Here is a 21557-nt window from a genome sequence, read left to right on the forward strand (position 1 = left end):
TAAATTGTATGATGTTCAGTTTACCTATGTGAAAGAGATGAATGGCAGAGCTGCCTCTGCTGGGTTTGGTCCTGTGGCTCCAGGAAACACAGGTATTTCAACACTGATGCTTTGACTGTTACACCAACCTTTCTCTGGAGAGCTCCTTGACACATGCAGGTCCTGATTCTCCTCTCACTTGTAGTGATATAAATAAGGAGTAACTCCACTGAAGTAAATGAAGTTCAGAACACTCATGTAAAACCAGTGTAAATAACAGTATAATTAGTCCACTAAAGCTGTATGTAGTGGGAAAGGAGACCCTTAATGCACCAGAGAAGAGAGGATATGTGGCTATGTGTGTGGGTATCTGTGTGTTTAATTGATCATTCCTAGATTAAGCCAGTGTGGCTCCTAACCATAAAAAAGCTGCACCCAGGTGGTGACGGTAGATGGTGCGTGTTCTGCAGCACACAGCTGAAATATAAATGTACCATCTATTACACAGCTTTAAAAGTGACATGGGAGAACTAAAAGGTTTGTCGGTGCCCTTATAAAACAAAAAGATCTGAGTTTGCTAAACAAAGAGTTGTGGAAACAGAGAATCAGATATTCAGCTGTTGTAAATCACTTCAGTGGAGCTACCCTGATTTACACCCATTGGGGATCTGGCCCAGACAGCTGAGGTTTTCTTCTCTTTCTGAACTTTCTAAGTCTTTTTTTTATTAAAGATACAGAAGAAATTGCAAATATATGACATGGCATTCATCATCTGGTGCTTTGATACCTCTACAATAGGTATTAAAAATGCCATAGATTTGAGCTGATTAGAGTAAGTTCAGGACAGACGATATCAATTTGACATCTTTTCCTGCACATGGAGCTATTGGGGTTTTTGTATTATACATAATAGAGGGATATTAACCACTTTAAAAAAATCTCTCTTGAGGCCAGCATCAGTCACTTGTTGTCATAATCATTTTGGATGAATGAAAGACTAGGCTACCCATTGAGGGTGACAACTAGTGAAAATGCTTTGGCAGAGAGAGAGAAAATAAATAGGATAGAATGGGCTGGCTCAAGGAATTTGTCTGTGACAGTTGTTTTTTTTCTGAATTCATATAAATACACTCAAAATATATTTTTCTAATATAATCTATAGTTTGGATTTATCAGCCTCACAATCCAGACCTGTTATCTTAAAAGTTCTCCTTTGAAATATAGGTTGTACATACAGAAGGGGAATATTGGACAGTGCTTAGAACAAATAACTAGGAATCAGGGCTCTTGAGAGCTAATCCTGACTCTACAACAGTCTTCTCGTGTCACTTCCAACTCTCTATGCCTCAGTCCTTCCATCCATAAAATAGGACTTATCTTGAGGCTTAGTTAATGCCTGAAAAGTGCTTTGAGACACGCATATGAAAATTGCCATAAAACTGCAAAGTGACTTTATTTTCAAAAAGTAATAAATGCCTCAGATGGAAGTTGTTTGGCACAAATCCCCATGTGTGTCATTAAAGACTCTGGGATAATTGGCAACGCGAATACCAGCTTTGAGCCTGGAATGTGCCTGTTGAATTTGAGCAGCTTGTCTTTTTGTCCAGAGTTTGCAAATGTAAAACATAGTTGTGTTATGTGTAGCAGTTAATATAACAGGTTCTTGCTTTGTTTCTATTCTGTGGAACTGAAGAGGAGCTAGAAAAGTGCTGAGATTCCATTGGTTTAAGCCTCCAAAATAGCACTGCAATTTTCTGAACAGCTGGTGCATATAAACTAAGCTCTGCACATTGAGGAGCTCTGCAAAAACACAGCCCTCCTCTCTAAGACAGGATATCCTGTTGCTGTGGGAATGCCCCTGATTGGTGGCCTGTTGTATTCACTCAGCCAATTATACTGAAATGGAATTATGTCCCAGTTTCATTATAAAAAGGCACGCAGACAATGTCCCACCACCTCCCACACTCCTTACCTGCCTACCAGGTCCCATGATAGCTTTTGCCACAACATTGTAAGTATGATGCTGTTGTACTTATAAGAACATTGTAAAGATACATTTTTTTAAATTACAGGTTTCAGAGTAGCAGCCGTGTTAGTCTGTATTCGCAAAAAGAAAAGGAGAACTTGTGGCACCTTAGAGACTAACCAATTTATTTGAGCATAAGCTTTTCTGAGCTACAGCTCACTTCATCAGATGCATTCAGTGGAAAATACAGTGGGGAGATTTATATACATAGAGAACATGAAACAATGAGTGTTACCATGCACACTGTAACGAGAGTGATCACTTAAGGTGAGCTATTACCAGCATGAGGGCGGGGGGGCGGACACCTTTTGTAGTGATAATCAAGGTGGGCCATTTCCAGCAGTTGACAAGAACGTCTGAGGAACAGTGGGGGGTGTGGGGGTAATAAACATGGGGAAATAGTTTTACTTTGTGTAATGACCCATCCACTCCCAGTCTCTATTCAAGCCTAAGTTAATTGTATCCAGTTTGCAAATTAATTCCAATTCAGCAGTCTCTTGTTGGAGTCTGTTTTTGAAATTTTTTTGTTGAAGAATTGCAACTTTTAGGTCTGTAATCGAGTGACCAAAGAGATTGAAGTGTTCTCCAACTGGTTTTTGAATGTTTATAATTCTTGACATCTGATTTGTCTCCATTTATTCTTTTACGAAGAGATTGTCCAGTTTGACCAATGTACATGGCAGAGGGGCATTGCTGGTACATGATGGCATATATCACATTGGTAGATGTGCACGTGAACGAGCCTCTGATAGTGTGGCTGATGTGATTAGGCCCTATGATGGTGTCCCCTGAATAGATATGTGGACACAGTTGGCAACGGGCTTTGTTGCAAGGATAGGTTCCTGGGTTAGTGGTTCTGTTGTGTGGTGTGTGGTTGCTTGTGAGTATTTGCTTCAGGTTGGGGGGCTGTCTGTAAGCAAGGACTGGCCTGTCTCCCAAGATCTGTGAGAGTGATGGGTTGTCCTTCAGGATAGGTTGTAGATCCTTGATGATGCGTTGGAGAGGTTTTAGTTGGGGTCTGAAGGTGATGGCTAGTGGCGTTCTGTTATTTTCTTTGTTGGGCCTGTCCTGTAGTGGGTGACTTCTGGGTACTCTTCTGGCTCTGTCAGTCTGTTTCTTCACTTCAGCAGGTAGGTATTGTAGTTGTAAGAATGCTTGATAGAGATCTTGTAGGTGTTTGTCTCTGTCTGAGGGGTTGGAGCAAATGCGGTTGTATCGTAGAGCTTGGCTGTAGACAATGGATCGTGTGGTGGGGTCTGGATGAAAGCTGGAGGCATGTAGGTAGGCATAGCGGTCAGTAGGTTTCCGGTATAGGGTGGTGTTTATGTGACCATTGCTTATTAGCACCATAGTGTCCAGGAAGTGGATCTTTTGTGTGGACTGGTCCAGACTGAGGTTGATGGTGGGATGGAAATTGTTGAAATCATGGTGGAATTCCTCAAGGGCTTCTTTTCCATGGGTCCAGATGATGAAGATGTCATCAATGTAGCGAAAGTAGAGTAGGGGCGTTAGGGGACGAGAGCTGAGGAAGCGTTGTTCTAAGTCAGCCATAAAAATGTTGGCATACTGTGGGGCCATGCGGGTACCCATAGCAGTGCTGCTGATTTGAAGGTATACATTGTCCCCAAATGTGAAATAGTTATGGGTGAGGACAAAGTCACAAAGTTCAGCCACCGGGATTGCCGTGACATTGTCGGGGATACCGTTCCTGATGGCTTGTAGTCCATCTTTGTGTGGAATGTTGGTGTAGAGGGCTTCTACATCCACAGTGGCCAGGATGGCGTTTTCAGGAAGATCACCGATGTATTGTAGTTTCCTCAGGAAGTCAGTGGTGTCTTGAAGATCGCTGGGAGTGCTGGAAGTGTAGGGCCTGAGGAGGGAGTCTACATAGCCAGACAATCCTGCTATCAGGGTGCCAATGCCTGAGATGATGGGGCGTCCAGGATTTCCAGGTTTATGGATCTTGGGTAGCAGACAGAATACCCCTGGTCGGAGTTTTAGGGGTGTGTCTGTGCGGATTTGTTCTTGTGCTTTTTCAGGGAGTTTCTTGAGCAAATGTTGTAGTTTCTTTTGGTAACTCTCAGTGGAATCAGAGGGTAATGGCTTGTAGAAAGTGGTGTTGGAGAGCTGCCGAGCAGCCTCTTGTTCATATTCCGACCTATTCATGATGACAACAGCACCTCCTTTGTCAGCCTTTTTGATGATGATGTCAGAGTTGTTTCTGAGGCTGTGGATGGCATTGTGTTCTGCACGGCTGAGGTTATGGGTCAAGTGATGCTGCTTTTCCACAATTTCAGCCCATGCACGTCAGCGGAAGCACTCTATGTAGAAGTCCAGTATGCTGTTTCGACCTTCAGGAGGATCCGATGAAGTGAGCTGTAGCTCACGAAAGCTTATGCTCAAATAAATTTGTTAGTCTCTAAGGTGCCACAAGTACTCCTTTTCTTTTTTTAAATTGTTCCCCTTGTCACACTTAGGTGATTAAAAGTGAAAGAATTTTTAAAAATTGAATGTTCTTTTCACATCCGATAGGGTTTTAGGGGACTACCTGGTCCTTGGTGACCAAAGAGTTAAATTTAGCTCAGCTGCTCATTCCGCTTATCCAGATGTTCAGGGAAAGAGCAATAAACTGACCACTGGAGAGACAGTGGGGGATATGGCTCATGGGAAGGTTAGGCTTCAAACCATGTTTATAGGAACTGTGTTGAACCCCAGGCTGTGGAGTTTTATGGTTCCTTTTATGCTTATTAACTTCTTTGGCTTTTGTGTTACAAACTTTAGCCAAAATGGTCAGAAGTGTCGGATGCCAAATGTGAGGCCCTCAGTGGCCGTATTTCGGAGGCGCTAAGCATGTGCAGTTCCCATTGGGTCAGTTGGAGGTACAGGTGATCAGCACCTGTGAAAATCACAACACTTTTCAAACTTCTGGTGAATTATTCTGATCACTGTACTTTTCCAATTGCAAAAGTATTTTTTTCCATACTAAGTCTTTGCACCATCTGGTATTTATGCATTTTGCTGTCCATTCAGCTTGGATAAAGACACTAAACTAGTGTTAACAAGTTTCCCCTCAAATTCTCATGCAGCTGTACAATATTGGGTTTGGGTTTCGTACAAATGGATTTCATTTTCTACAAAATGGAAACATTTCTCTTTACAGTAAGGTTGGTTAAATTATTATTTTTAAATAAAACCTAAATTAGGGAGTCTTATTATTGTTACTAATATTACTACTAATAATAAATAAATATATTCAAGGTGCATAGAGCCTTTTTGTCTTGAGAGTCCCAAATTACTTGATAAACTGCAGGCCTTCTCTCGTTGAACTGAGTGACAAAAATCTCACTAACTTGAATAAGTGTAGGATTGGGTTGGGCAATTGCTTCACTGCTGATTTAGAGGAAAGAGTGCCACCTACAAGGAAGAAAATGAAACTGATGATCCAGTAGGTCCACTAGATGTTGCTCTCGAGGTCTGCCATCCACTTACCTGTCTCACAATTATTTAGCTTCTAGAATTTGATGGTAACAAAGCTGTGGCTCCTAGGACACTGTTTATTACTTGGGAAAGCTTTTTCCCTTAGGGTTTTTTGCAAAAGGTTTATCTTTGTGCATTTATTGGGTAAAAAGAAAAGGAGTACTTGTGGCACCTTAGAGACTAACCAATTTATTTGAGCATGAGCTTTCGTGAGCTACAGCTCACTTCACGAAAGCTCATGCTCAAATAAATTGGTTAGTCTCTAAGGTGCCACAAGTACTCCTTTTCTTTTTGCGAATACAGACTAACACGGCTGTTCCTCTGAAACCTGTCATTTATTGGGTGCGTTTGACTTCTTTCTGGGGGGGAGGGGACAATGCCGCTTCACAGCTTTATTTTGTCATGCTGTATTTATAAATGCTAAGTTTCCCCCATGCCTCCACAGGTGCTGCAGTTGTCATTGCTATATAAAATGTCATGCAGCAATTCTGTACATGCTAGAGTTTAGTCAACTGAAGTCATCCTAAATCTGCATTTTGCATCCTGTATGATGCTGTGAAGAATAACACTGTGCCATGGCTTGCACTTTATGATACTTGCTGGTAGTTCACTTAATGTCTCTTGGCTCTTTTTGGGGTATCTAAAAAAAATGGCTACCTTCCTCTCATAACTGTTGTTCTTTGAGATTGTCGGAAGGTTTTTCCTCTAGCGGTACCCCTCGGGTAAGCTGTGGAGCCCCCTGGAGTGGCGCCTTTATGGCAGTGTATATAGTTACTTGCCAACCCACCGCCTGCTCCGTTCCTTCTTGCCTGAATACTCCCAACAGAGGGGAGGCGGGTGGGATTTGGAATGGACATGAACAACACATCTCGAAGAAGAACAGTTATGAGAGGTAGGTAACCGTTTTTTCTTCAAGTGCTTGCTCATGTCCATTCCAATTAGGTGACTCCCAAGCCGTATTCTTGGAGGAGGGGTCGGAGTTCCTCTGGTTGCAGACTGCAGCACTGCTCTGCCAAATGCTGCGTCATCTCTGGACTGTTGAGAAATTGCGTAATGCGAGGTGAAGGTATGGATAGAGGATCATGTGGCTGCCCTGCATATGTCCTGAATGGGCACTTGAGCTAGGAAAGTGGCATATGATTCTTGAGCTCTTGTAGAGTGCGCTGTCAACGTTGGGGCCGGAATCTTGGCCAAGTCATAGCAAGTCCTGATGCACGACATGATCTAGGATGATATGTGTTGGGAGGAGATGGAAAGCCCTTTCATCCTCTCTGCGACGGTGATGAAGAGCTCTGGGGACTTCTGAAATGGCTTTGTGCGCTTGATATAGAAAGCCAGGGCACATCTCACATCCAATTAATGAAGCATGCGATCTCTGTTATTGGCATGTGGCTTGAGGAAATGTCCTGATTTGTATAGAATTGAGAGACTACTTTAGGGAGAAACGCAGGGTGTGGGTGAAGTTGCACCTTGTCTTTATAAAAGGGGGCTCAGATGTCAGCACCTTGAATTCAGAGACCCTTCTGGCTGAGCTGATGGCCACTAGGAAAGCTACCTTCCAAGATAGGTAAAGCAAGGAACATGTTGCCATGGGCTCAAGTAGAGGGGGTCCATAAGCCTGGCAAGGACTAGATTGAGGTCCCAATGAGGAAGAGGCTGCCTCACCTGAGGACACAGTCTATCCAGCCCCTTGAAGAAGCGGCCTACCATCAGGTTTCCAAAGACTGACCTATCCTCTACCCCTGGGTGAAAGGCAGAGATGGCAGCCAAGTGTACCTGATCGAAGAGGTCACCAACCCCTGCCATTTCAAGTTGAGCAGGTAGTCCAAAACATATGGGATCAAGGCTTGTGGTGCAGGAGTACCCTTCTGCATAGACCAAATCAAGAACTGCTTCCACTTAGTGAGGTAAGTGGCTCGAATAGAGTGCTTCCTGCTTCCGAGAAAGACCTCCTGAACTGAAGTTGAGACTGGTTTAACCATGGAGCTTCCACGCTGTGGGGTGGCGGGACTCCAGGTTAGGATGTCGTATCCTGCCGTTTTCTTGTGTGATGAGGTCTGGGAACAAGGGAAGGACTACTGTCCTGTCCACTGATAGGTCCAACAGCACTGGAGAGCCCATCCGCACTGGACTCAGCGGCCCCCCTGTCATGGCTGGAGTCAACAGCTGTGGGACTTGCAGGCCAGGTCTGGGGAGTCCCAACACAGGACACACCCCACTGGTGTGCCCTGCCGGTGAGCGACCCTTGTCCATCTTCTTCTTATGCAGCACCGGCAATTGTGAATGGTACCGTGAGGTGGAGCTGAGCCTCGGGGCCGTGGAGCAGTGCCGATGTCGATGCTTCTTACAGGAGTTGTTCCTCAGTGCCAAGGGTTCCCACGCCGGTGCGCTGCGCATTGAGGCTGTTGGCAAAGTGCAGATTTCATTAGGAGGAGCTTCAGGCAAGAGTCTCTCTCCTTCTTTGTTCTGGGCTTAAAACCCCTACATATCTTGTACCTATCCTCCTGATGACCCTTCCCGAGGCACTTGAGGCAGGAATCCTGCGGATCACCATGTGGCATAGGCTTCAGGCACTTCTCACAGGGCTTAAAGCCCTGGGACCAAGGCATGCCCCTGTCCGGTGGAAAGGGAATCAGGGAAGATCTTCCAGCTAAGTACTATTCAACTAATTAACGCTAGTGGGTGACTATTTACAACAACTATTCAAAGAAAGACCGCTAAGTAGGCACTTTAAATACACAAGACCGAGCTGCTCCAACAGCCATCACTAGCAGTAAGAAAGAACTGAGCAGAAGGTGTGTCAGCAAGGACCTATATACACTGCCATAAAGGTGCCACTCCACGGGGCTCCACAGCTGACCCAACGGATACGGCTAGAGGAAAAACTTTCTGACAATCGTGCACGCGGCACACCCACACCTAATTGGAATGGACATGAGCAAGCACTTGAAGAAGCCATAATTTCTGTATTTAAAGACAGTTTGTGAAATTGTCAAGGAAATGCTGCCACGTGGCTTCGGATTACATGAATTAGCATCAGCTCTGACGTCCTATAGCTATTCAGCAGCAATGATTTTCTGTCATGTAAAACCCAGCTTCAGCCCCCAAAGGAGAAACACAACAGTAAAGACTTTCAAATGGTTTGCTACTTTAATAGAATTTTGAGGAAACATTTGGAAGATGGACTCCTCTGAACTGTAATGTGTAACATACCCAGGGGGCTGTAGATCTCCTTTGCAATCAAACTGGCAGCTGCTATCCGTGAGCATCTATAGAGCTTCTGTACTCATTGTTAAGGCTAAGATTTTGTCATGGATATTTTTAGTCTGACTTTTACTAAAAGCATCTGGGACAAAATGGGGATCTGCGGGTCACCACACCACCTGAAGTGGGGCTGCTGCGCAGGGGATAGGAGCCACCTGCAGCAGCTGGGGGTTGCGGGATACACCTGCAGCTCAGGAGGGGTCCCCTGCTGCCCATGGGGGCCGGGAGCTGCAGGGTACCCCCACTGCCCGCAGCTCCAGGGGCCCACGGGGCCTGGGAGCTGGAGGTTCCCCCACCACCTACAGGGGCCAAGAGCTGTGGGATGCTACCGGCTCCCATGTCAGCCAGGAGCTGTGGGGTACCCTGACCATCCACAGCATTGGGGGCCTGTGGTGGCTGGGAGCTCAGGGGTTCCCCCGCTGCCCACAAGCTTGGGGGTTCCCCACCACCTCTGGCAGCCCCTGCAGCTCGCAGCCCCCATGGGCAGCAGAGGACCTTGCTGCTTCCCACTGCTGAAGTCACAGAGGTTGCTGGAGGTCACAGTTTCCATGACTTTCACGACCTCTGTGACTTGATCAGAGCCTTATTCATTGTCAGTATAAATGAGAGTCTCAGCTATGGAGGCCGTTTGTTAACATAAGCTCGAGGAAGACGTGGCTTCAGGTAGGGGCTCTGGGCTAGATTCACAAGGGGGACGTAGATGTCTGCCTGTCCCTTTAGGTGCTTAAGGTCAGCGTTTAGGTGCCACTGGCATTCACAAAACCCCACTCAGCTGCTGCCTAATCATATATGTGCCTGAAGCAGAGTGACACCTAAGTCCTGACACCACCGAGTAACCCGGTGTTCTAGCTCACACCCAGCCCCGGTGGGATTTTCAGATCAGTCATTCTCCCACCTGTCTTGCCTGCAGGGCCTCATCAGGACACGCCTACCTCACACAGAAGACAGAGGAGGCAGTGGTGCCTCACACTACAGCCCAGCAATCAGTTGCGTTCACCTGGGATGTTGTGGGAGACGCAGGTTCAGGTCCCTGCCCTGCCTGATTTGGAGCAGGGACTTGAATCCTGGTTTCCCACATCCCAGGTGAGTGCCCTAACCCCTGGTCTTTTGAGCACAAGGGGGCCCATCACCATTTCCTCCAACTCCTCCTAGGTTTCTTGCCAGAAAGGACTGGCTTAGGGCTTAACTCCAGGGTTAGGGAAAGGGTTCAGAGCTGTGAATTCCAAGTGGGCGGAGACGCCTCCCTCTGGTGGAGTTAGGTGCCTAATTCCCTTTGAGGGGGAGGGCTTAGACCCAACCCCTTCCTCAGCATTTCCTACTGGCTAGTTTTGGCAGCTCAGTGTGGTGGTTTCTGTGAATCCCTTTCTCTGGCACCTGACTCTCCCCCAGCATTGTGTAGGGACCCTGAGCACCTAAATCAAGGTTGTGAATTTCACTAGGCAGCCAGGTACTCAGAAGTTAAGCATCGTAACTCCGAGTGTTGCAAGGCTCTAGCCCTCTGTAGCAGAGGGATTTCTTAATGTTTCTGTTGTGAAGACCTGTTTTGAGTCAGTAATAACCTGACCAGGAAAATTAGTTCCAGGCTTGAAACATGGTCTGAGTCTGCCGAGATGTTTTCAGATTGTAATGTAGCACGAAGCCTGGCTCTCAGCTGAATTCTCACAGCTCCCTTTGGTCTTCAGTTTGACTTCTGAGTACTCAGCATCTCCAGTCCTAGATTGATCCCTGGTGTAACTGCATTGACTTTAGTGGAGTTACACCAGGGATGAATTTGGCCCATGACCTCAGGCTGGACATGTTTCAAAATGTATTTTTTAAAAAAATCTTTTTGTCTCTAAAATAAATAAAAAGCTGAGGCAAGGTAGCCAGCGTCGGCACACGGCCCTCCCTACCTTCATCTTCTTTGAATTGGAGTGCAGCAGTGCGCCTCGTATGGGCTAAAGCTGAAGACCACTCAAACTTCCGTGAGCACAGAATTTGGCTGCCCACTTGCTTACCGTTGTTTCTGACAGGAAGCTCCATTGTCTGCACTGATTGGCTGTGGGCTGCTATTCAAGGTATTGGTTTTGCCCTGTACGGGCTGGTCCTGGCTAAGCTTAGAGACCCACTTCACTCCCTGTGCTCTGCCATGGGTGGTAAGATCAACTGGCGCACCTCAGCTGCCATGTTTAAACATCTGAGGGCCACAGGCAGGACATTCTCAGTGACGAGCCCTCACCCCTGTTGGTCTCCCAGAGCCCAAGTTTGTTAACTCTTAAAGCTCCCTGCACAGGGAAAGAGTTACTGAGTTTCTGTTGAGCCCTTTAATATACTCAGTGAACTCTGCATATAATTCATGTTTTAAATTGGGTAGAGGACCCCAGGGAGCATGTTAGGTACAGGTTAATAAGACAAATGAAGAGTCTGTTGTATGTGGTTAAAGACTATTGTATGAAGCCATTTAAAATCCATCCTGGTGTCATTTTAAAGCACTGATGACCTGCCGCCCTGATGAGTTCCAGTGTGGGGACGGGACCTGTATCGATGGAGCAAAGCAGTGCAACAAGGTACACGACTGTCCTGACAACAGCGATGAGGCAGGCTGCATTAACGGTACGTTTAGCCAATGCACCTTACACTCCAGTGTATGATACAATAAGAAGTCCAGCTCAGTCAGAGCATTGTAGGCACTGGAGATTTAAAAGACCTATTAGCTTTCCTAATCCATCTCCCCAGGCCAATGCAGGGTTGTTCCTTACAGAGCATTTTAAATTAGTCCAGTAATGGGGCTTCTTTAGGAACTTTTCCAAAGTCCTAATAGACCTCACTCTTTGAAAAAAAAATTCCTGCATGATGTTCAGTCTAAATATTCTTTTGCTTAACACCATCTCATTACTGCTAATTTTAACCTCTTGAAGCTTGATGTTCAGTCTTCATTATCATGACCCTAATCTAATTTAGTCGCTTTCCTCTCTTGCCCAACACAACAGAGTCCACGTGTGAAAGCCCCAGGAAGTTTCAGTGTAAAAATGGAGAGTGCATTGATGGAGTCAAAGTGTGCGATTCACATAGAGACTGCAGGGACGGGTCTGACGAGCCTGTGAAAGAATGTGGTACAGTACACACCTCTTTCCTCTTATTGCTGCTGTGTTAACCTCTTCTCTCTCTGGTGCTCATGACTAGCAGAATAACAACATGTGGCTGCTAATGCCATTCCTAGCTGCACTCTGTCTCTCTCTCTCTCTCTCTCTCTCTCTCTCTCTGCACACACTGTACCCATTGCATGGATATAAATGGAAGCAGAATTGGGCTCTCTGGCTTTCTGAGGTCATTGGGCTTGCACAGATGTGACTGGAGGCTTGCCCAGAGGCTCCATTCTACTCCACCAAGAAATGCACTTTGTCTTCATGGAGGGATGTGTGATCTGAGCACAGGACCAGGAGCAAGGAACTCATAAATTCTGATCCCCCTGACACCAGGTAATTACTGGTGTGTGGGCTAATTAGTGTTTGTAAAATGCTTTAAAGATAGAAACTGATTTCTGAGTATTATTGTCAGATAGTGAGTTCTATGGGTGTTTTCCATTTCCAGTTTCTACATGTTCCATATTCTACATGCAGGGGACTGGACTAGATGACCTCTTGAGGTCCCTTCGTGTTCTATGATTCCATGTTATTGAGGTTTTTGTTAGGGATTAAGGGCATGGTGTCAAATGAGCCTGATAAAAATTCCCTCTGTGTAAAATTACATTGGATTCCAAGTTAGTGAAAATCACAGATGCCATAAAAGCACATCTCTGATAAGCACCTGTTTGCTGCATCGACATTGTTAGAAGGTCAAGAGAATCCAAACCACACCACCAAAGAGCAGTTCCATTCTTCCTGGAGGACTCCTTGGTGCAGGAAATAGGTGGGTTATTGAGCTTTCACCCCTCCTTTTAGGAGAATACTGCCAGCAGCAGCACTAGTTTGGAGTACTCAGGCAGTGCAAGGACTGTGATTGTGGCTGGCTCACATGCAAAGATGTATGGGAAAGGCTCCTTGTGCTCTTCCCTTCCACCCTTGCACACCTGGCCTCAAAGATTGCTGGCACACCAGCAGTAATCTGGCCTCAAATATTGGTAGTACAAAGAGGCTAGTTCAGAAAATGTAACTGGGTGAAAAAATATAGGAAGATTTTTTTTTCTTTCAAATCCTGATTCAGAAATAGGGAAACGTGACCCTGACCAAGGTCTGAAGATCTAGTGCTGACTTTTGTACCTTATCCCTGAGCTGACAAAGGCTAGCCAAGCCACTTGTGTCGCCTGTCACTCCATATCAACCCAAACAGAGAGACGGGGAAACTGTACAGGGGGATCTCATAGGGTCTCCACCTCCACCCAAAATCATCAGCCCATGGACATTGATGCATTACACCTTTCACTCACACCTGGCTCAGCACAGAGGAGTCTATGTGAGTGTATGCTTGGGAGACAGTGATTTAACATTGCTGTTCTTCTTCGAGTGCTTGCTCATGTCCATTCCATATTAGGTGTGTGTGCTCGCCACGTGCACCGGTGCCGGAAGTTTTTTCCTCAGCAGTATCCAGAGGGAACCGGCTCTGGCACCCTCTGGAGTGGCGCCCACATGGCACAACATAAGGGGCGCCGCCAGCAACATGCAGGTAATTAGAACAGGGACGTGGGAGTCAGGAGATACAGGTTCTGTTCCAGCCACTGGCTCACTGTGTGACCTTGAGCAAGTCATTTAACCACTGTCTGTCTCAGTTTCCCCATCTGTAAAATGGGGCATAAGTGTACTTAGCACCTCTCCATAGCACTTTGAGATCCTCAGAAGGGCGCCAAACAATGCAGAGTTTTATTAGTCATCTTATTTAAATTGTCAGGTGGATATGTGGCCCCAGTTTGGGTAATTGGCTGTTCTTCCATAATAGAAAATTGAGCACAGTTGGCCTACTTCTAGGCCTATGATAACTAGGCCTATGATAAGAGCTGCAGTGAGAGAACCAGAGCTCGAGTAGTTTTTATATCCATGCTACAAAGCACCCCTGTAACCAGAAGTGTGATTGACATGCAAATCCTTGTTTAAGTTACAATAACCTATAGCATTTTGAAGTCTGTGTGTGTGTGCATGTGTTCAGTCTAATAGGCTAGAGGCCAATATAACGATAGTAAAAGGCAATTTCCATTTAATAAATGTCAAAGAATAGCTATGGCACACAGTACGACTCTGTGGACAGCGACTCAGAGCCTAGTGATCTTGCTGCTATTAATAACATGCTTATTTCTTTGTTAGGAAAGTGGAAGCATACTACATCCGAGTCGCTGTCTCTCCTGGTGCAATGTTTTCCTAGCCCGTTGACTTTAATTGGCTTGTTGTTGTTTTTATTTTCTTCCAAGGGTACTGGTTTAATGGTTCTGCTGCTACACTGCTACACAATGGTATCCACAGAAGCAAGAAGTAAAAATAAATAAATCTGACTGTATATTACAGTAAAGCTTCAAGCTGATGGGCTGCATGCCCAAGTGAACCGCTATGCCCCAGAACTCCCACATCATCTGCATCAGCAATCCTAGACAGAGGAAGAAATTTCTCTTCACCTTGTATAGGTTAATTGGAACAACAAGAAAAATGTTTTTTCTGGCAAGAAAACAACCTTCCTCAACCTCTCTCCAGTTATAGTTACGAGGATGCAATAATTCTACTCTTTCAATTTCAGCTCTTGCACAAGGGGGAAAAACAGCATTTGATGAGACAGCATTTTGGTCTTAGATGGGACTATCACTGCATAGACTGTACACATGAGTTAGATTAGGCTGTCAGCAGTCAGACTGTCCACATCTCACTGTTAGCTCGGGGTGTCTTGTGTACGGACTGTACATAAGTGAGGTGGGAATATCTCCAAAGGACTGTACCTTGGTGTATGCTGGGGCTCTCTCAGCATAGATTGCCCTGGTGTATTAGATGGGAATATGTAATACCACATAGACTCTCCCCAGTTAGCTGGGACCACTGGGTCAGATGACTGTCCTGGAATGGATTATTACAGCTCAAGGAAACAGTTTGGTATGTGCCACCAGAGTAGGGAGAGGGGGAAGTCAAATGGGGATAATTCTCAGGCAGTTAATGCCTGGAAGCAAAAGATTTATGACTGGATGGGAACTGCGAACCCAAGAATTTTGTACAGTATCCCCAGGGTCTCTGATTTGCATTTTAGGCCACTGGTTTCTAGTCCAAAGGGACTTTAAAATGTCAGTTTGGAGTGATACCGAGAAAGAGAGAATTTTGGTGGGTGTTTTCTACTTGTGAAGTCACTAGTGCGCTCCATGCTGCTGGCTCCCAATCACCAGCAGCTGGTAGCTACTGAAACATTTCTGGGTACCTCAACGCCTTTTAACGTACTCAGTCTTGTAATTAAAAAACATCCTTTATCCTAAATAATCTGTATGCTTCTTTTAGACCAAAATGAATGTTCGATCAACAACGGTGGGTGCTCACACATATGCAAAGACTTGAAGATCGGTTATGAATGTGAATGCCCTCCCGGATACAAGCTTCTGGATAAAAAAACGTGTGGAGGTAATTTACATGCAAACAGCAGTCTCTTGTTTCACTGTACAGAGACGTAATTATAGTCACTCCAGCATTGCTCCATCACAGATGGTTTGATTTCAAGTTATTGATGGGTTTCAAACGCTCCTTTCAGACATAGATGAATGTGAGAATCCAGACGCTTGTAGCCAGATCTGCATTAATTACAAAGGGGACTACAAATGTGAATGCTACGAGGGATACGAGATGGACACCCTGTCCAAGAACTGCAAAGCCGTAGGTAAGGCAACCCCGGCAAGCACTCAAACCCGACTGACCCAGTAGTATGAGTGTTATAAAGAAACGTGGGTCCATGGGCCAAGGGTTGGGGGAAAGGAGACAAAAGGAAAATTAAAAGCCAAATGCATTCATTTAAAACTATACAAAACTGCTACAGCAGATGTGTCCCGAGGCAACAGCTCCACTCGTCATGCAGATCAGAATATTTTAGCAGTGTGTGCAGCTCAAGATTACAGTCAGCAGTTGGCAGTTTGAAGATGAGACTAAAAAGGAAAGTCTCTTGACAGGTGTTTAAAAACAGTGCAGCAAAAATTAAGTAATAATAAGAAAAAAGGAACACAATCAAAAATAGTTGGATTAGCCAGCCCTTCCCGCAGACCCATCCCCCACGTCTCCCCAAACTCTACACGAATCTCAAAAAGAACAGCGCAGCAGCTCACTTGCTCTAAAAGAAACAAACATCCCAGCTCATTGCAAAAGAAAATATGCTAATGTCAGGGAGCTGGAAAGCTATATTATAAAAGGTCTAGGATCAGCCATATTGAGTATCATTTCATGGAAGAGATTGGCCTTTGGGGGAGTGATTTCCTGAGGGAGCTGGCTCAGTAAAGTTTTGTCCTGGGAATTTCAGATAAGTTTTCTTATTATACCTAATATATTGTATATAAAAAGTCCTTAAAGTCAGCATGTCCAGCAGACTTTATGTACGCGCCGGACCCCTTCCTTGCACTGTCTGGGGGCAGCTGGAGTTGTCACCTAGGGGTTGTCCTAGGACCCACCCTTCTGCTCCCTGCTCAGAAATTCCTGCCCCCTCAGGGTCTCTGCAGGGTAGCTTTAAAGCCAGAGTGCCTGCTGGGAGAGCCCTATCAGGCTTGGAGGGTGGAGGTGGGGCTCACATTTTTAGAACTCCAAATGGAACCTTTGCTCAGCTTTCTCCTGTATCGCTCTTTTTTCCCTTCCCAATGTTCCCTCTGTCCCATCTATCCCCCATGGTGCAGGGTGTCTTTGCCTCCAAGTGGGAGTTGGGTAACTCTCAATAAACTCACTCTTTCCTTAAATATTTTCCCCTCAGTTCAAGTCTTTTAGGAAGTGACTTCTCACCATTGAAAATAGGAGACACTGAGATAAATCATGCAGTCCTTACTCAAGCAAAGCTCCCACTTGTAGTCTGATGATTAATTTGAGGTGCAGAATGCACTTATCACTATTAGGTTTGTTCTTTGGGGACTACACAGAGATTAATTAGGATGACGACTGTGAGAGACAGAGAAAGACTTTGAGTTTTATTAATACCATGATGAATAGAAACAAAAATCACAGAATTAGAAAAACAAGAGTAACAGCAGACTCCTCATCAGGTATATTCATGAATTTGGGTTCCCCTTAGGGTGAGATTAAGCATTAAGGTTGTCACTCCTGCTGAGGGTTGGGTTTGAGCCTCTTTTATGGACTTACTCCTTGCACCCAGTGGCACATTAGCCACTGGGCCAATGGGATCTCTGCCCAGGGGCCCTGGCCAATTAGGAGGCCCTGAAAAAATGGGCACTCCCATGCCCCGACCCCATTCCCTGGCAGGATTGCTGGGTGGGTGGGGCAGGGGAAGCCCCTGCACCCCAACCTCACTCCCCAACAGCAGTGCCAGGTGGCAGGGGAAGCCCCAGTGTGGGGACCTCATCTGTGGCCCTGAGACTGAAGGAACTCTAGCTCCCTGCTGCGGTCTGAGGGCTGGGGGAGCTCTTACTCCCCACAGTGGCCCTAGGCCCGTGGTGGGGGGACAGAGCTTCTCCAGTCTTGGGGTTGCAGTGGGAGCAGGGCTGAAAGGAGCAAATGTGGGACCGCAGATGAGGTACGGAATGTGGGTGGAACAGGGCAGGGACACAGAGGGAAGGGACAGAATGGGTGGGTATGTGGGCAGGGCTGCAGGCAGGAGGGCAGGGGCTCCCCACTTGCTCTGGTCCAGGGCCCCACCAATCTTTATTCCACCTCTGCTTACACCCACCTATTTCTAAGACCATATTTGATTAGGTTTTGGCCTTCTGTTCATATTTGTCATGCCTGCACCCATTTTGGGGGCTCCAACAATTGTATCATTTGTGCAGATAGAAGTTAAGGAGACTAGCTAAACAAAGCCTTTGTGGTCAAGACCATTTATCAGATGATATATATGGCTAAGTCTTCTGACCCAAGGTTACTTACTTATGTTAATTTGTACTAGACCTAATGTGACCGTATACTATTACTACCAGTAGCCTCAAGCTAAATACTAGGCTTCAGGCTCACTGAAAAGCCCATTTTAAAATGACCTTTACATTTCTTTGCTTACTCCTGCTTGCATTATAGATTTAGTTTAATTTGCACTCATTTAGCAAGCATCTTCACTTTTTCTAAGATATAAATGTTTATTTACCTGATCCCCTGAGCTGAGGTCAAAGGTCAACACACTGAAACTATGCAGAATTATCCACCACTTCTGATGGTTTTGAGGGTCACTGACAGCACATATCTCCAGGGTTCGGTCCTTACAAGCAGTGCTCATCCCTTTGTCATATCTACGCTCCCTACAATGGGAGGTTTGCCTGAGTAAGAACTCAGTCACAAAGGAAGCTGAGATGCATACATTTTTTCCTGAGGAAAATAACACAGATAATATGCTTCCATCTCTCCTGAGTTTGTCATAAGAAAAATAAATTCGACATTTCCTGTTAGAATTTCTGGGCTGGCCTGTGGCCTTAGTACCTCAACCCCAGTAGAGGTGGATGCCATTACATTTGACATGAGCTGTTGGGGCCAGAGGCTTCATGCCTGCAAAGGACAGACACCAGCTGAGTGAATCCAAGAGCTCTTGCTGGAGCATACTTAAGTGTGCCCCCACCCCTCCTGTTAGGAGGTGCCAGATGTGCTATCTGCAGAGCCAATCGCCAGTGGCCAGGCATGGGCCCATCTCCTTGGACATGGCACTAATGTCCCTCTGCACTTTGTACTCAAGCAGTGCAACCCCGAGGAGACCTCTGACTGCCCCCTGCTTGCAAGTTGGGGAGGGGTGGCTGTGCCTACTCACCCCCAGCCCCCCTAGCTCATCCAGGCATGAGCAACCCGAATGAGACCCTACACCAGTTAAAAATGTATCATCTAGAGTGAAGAAACCCCTCAGTGTTTCTTTCACTTGTGACTTCTTAACATGTTGAGCAGAATAAGAGCAAATGCTGCTGCTGCTCTGGCAAGCTGCTGCTGCTGCTCAGACTCTTCATGTTCTGATGTAACAGCTCCCTCTCTGGGAAATAGTGACATTTGCTTCTGGTACACAGCAAAACTCCCTCACAGGATATAACCGCAAATAAAGCGGGCAGCATGGTGCCTTTGGCTTCAGTGAGATCACCCTCAATGTTATGCCCTGCATAGTGAGAGCTGGATGTGGCACTTGGACCTCTGCTGTCAAGTCAGCTGGTAAAATAAAAGCCACGCCTGTTTGTTTTCTGTGATAGGCAAGAGTCCATACCTGATCTTCACCAACCGCCACGAGGTACGTAAGATAGATCTGGTGAAAAGGGACTACTCTCGCATCATCCCCATGCTGAAGAATGTGGTGGCTTTGGATGTGGAGGTGGCAACAAACAGGATATACTGGTGTGATTTGTTCTACAGAAAGATATACAGGTAATGGGCCAGGGCAGGTATGCGTTCTGGTACACATAGTATAGTTCATTTTATACTACTGATAATAACGATGATCTGTAAGGATGCCCCCATTCTATTGAACAGCGGCATGGTGAGCAGCGTCTGTCTATAGGACCACGGAGTGTCTCTCTTTTTATTTGGTTACACACGCTGGCCCAGATTTTAAGTGGGCCTACAAAAATGTGCAGGCATATGACCAGGTATCTGATTGGAGAACACAAGAGCATTTTCGTGGTACCAACAGATACCTCTGCAAGTTTGCACACACACACATTGCCTGAGTTGTTATGTATTTGTATTACAACAGTGTTTAGAGACCCCAGCTGAAATCAGGGCCTCTCTGTAGTATATGTTGCTCGAAAACATAGAGACAGGACGTGCCCCAAAGGGGTTACTGTCTAATACACAACAGAGGCAAATAGTGGGAGAAAGGAAGTGCCATTATCATCATTTTACAGATAGGGAATGCACAGAGACTAAGGGGTATGTTCACAAATGGGATTTAGGTACCTAACTGATACTTTAGCCGCCTAAGTCCAACATTTAGGCGACATTGACATTCACAAAACCACAGCTCAGCTACTACCTAAGCCCCCGTGGGTGCCTACATTTCCACCAATAAAATCCCTAGGTGCCTAAATTTGTACTTGTGGGCATGTGCACAGCCACCTAAGTCCTGACAGGACTGAGGAGTGTGGCACCTCACTCACACCTACGCCCCTGCAGATTTCACAAATGTGGCATTTCCCCACCTCTTCCACCAGTGGGACCCAATCCTATGGGTGTGTTCAGAGCATAGCTAACAGATCAGATCCTGCATGAAACTTGGTGACAGTGCCACGGACCCTTCCCCCAATATCCCAGTGGTTAGAGCACTTACCCAGGATGTGGGAGAGCTGGGTTCAAATGCCTTCTCTCCCTGATGTGGATCAGGGACACGAACCCAGGTCTCCCACCTTCCAAGGCTATGCAGCATCCTGGAATGAGTCTCTCCCAGTCTCTCCTGCTGAAGCTGCTCCATTGTGTATGAAATACTTAACCGGTAACTGGGCCAGAGAGGGCATGGAAACAACTGTATAGTCCAGTGATTAGGGCACTTCCCTGGGAGATCCAGGTTCCAGTCCTTGCTCCACTGAATATTTAAAGTATTTCATACAGAGTTAGGTGCTTGTGACTGCAGGAGAGGGTTTACAGCTGTGGATTTGAGCAGAGGGAGGCCTGAAGTTAGGCACCTAACTGCCTTTGAGGGGCAGGGCTTAGGCCACACCCCTTCCCCACAGTATTTCCTTTGGCTAGTTTAGACAGCTCCCCACTCAGCTTGCTGGCTCTTGTGAATCCCATTCTTAGGTGCCTAATTCTCCCCATACATTGTGTGGGAAGCTTGGGTGGGTGCCTGACTTGGGGTTGTGAATTCCACTAAGCAGCAGGGCACCTAAGAGCCAGGTGCTGCAACATTCAGCATTGCATCACTTATGTCCCCATTGCGCATACAGCCATTGCGAATTGCCCAACCTTGCACAGGAAATCTCTGGCAGATCCACAGAGTCGTGACTCCTAAACTGTGGTCCAGTGCCTTAAACCATACCATATTTTTTTCCACTCTATCCCCCTCTCCAGGTGTTTTTATGGCAGAGGGGGGGATAGAGTGGATATAGTGGATAGAGTGCCCATATTATGTAACAGGCACCTGCTGAAAACATAGTCTGCTTGTCACTGGAACACAGTATCCAGATGTATTTGCTAGTCGTGTGTTTAATCAAAGTGCAGCTGCATTTCATTTATGCACCAAGCCTCCTTCTTGTGCACTCTCATTTGCATTGGTATTGCACCCTATTGCAGCATCTATAGTGATTTGTTCTGGTTTTCAGCTAATGATCAGAGGGCCATTTACTAGTTTCAGTAAGTAACAGAGCTACAGGGTGTCTGTAGGCTGCCGTAGCTCAGATTCCAGGGTTAGGGAAATTTGCCCAAGCTGTGAGGAGGTAATGAAGTGACTAGCCAGGTATGTAAATAGCCCTGTGAGCACACTGGGGCAGTGTAAATAGGAAGATGGTTGGGATGGATGCTGAGATTTCACTCTGAAAGTCTGACACTCTAGAAAACGTGTATCTGGGGTGGGTAAGGGTTACACATTCATACACAGAGAATTATTTAACACACACTGCTACTTCTGAAGCACACTGGCAGTGAATACCTCCAGAGTTCAGATAGGAGCTCATGCCCTTCTCATGGCTACATCAATATTTTGTTTTCTGTCCAAGCAGCAGGACATTTGTCTCTTTTACTCCTGTTTGTGTTAGCTTTTCCACAGGCCTTAGATCTTCTTC

General features: G+C 46.0%; 1 protein-coding gene across 2 annotated transcripts in view; it reads left to right on the forward strand.

Annotated features, from left to right (window-relative positions):
- The window catches only part of LRP8 (LDL receptor related protein 8), a 298522-nt gene that overhangs the window by 247317 nt on the left and 29648 nt on the right, over nucleotides 1-21557 (forward strand). Inside the window, exons 6-10 of one of the 2 annotated variants that reach the window (XM_073357653.2) lie at nucleotides 11216-11338; nucleotides 11716-11838; nucleotides 15184-15303; nucleotides 15431-15556; nucleotides 19038-19209. In XM_073357653.2, the coding sequence (XP_073213754.1) occupies nucleotides 11216-11338; nucleotides 11716-11838; nucleotides 15184-15303; nucleotides 15431-15556; nucleotides 19038-19209 (664 nt within the window). The remainder of the gene's footprint in view (nucleotides 1-11215; nucleotides 11339-11715; nucleotides 11839-15183; nucleotides 15304-15430; nucleotides 15557-19037; nucleotides 19210-21557) is intronic. The other variant, XM_073357654.2, reaches the window with a different exon arrangement.

Source organism: Lepidochelys kempii, chromosome 8 (genome assembly GCF_965140285.1).
Source record: "Lepidochelys kempii isolate rLepKem1 chromosome 8, rLepKem1.hap1, whole genome shotgun sequence".
In the NCBI taxonomy this organism is placed as follows: Eukaryota; Metazoa; Chordata; order Testudines; family Cheloniidae; genus Lepidochelys; species Lepidochelys kempii.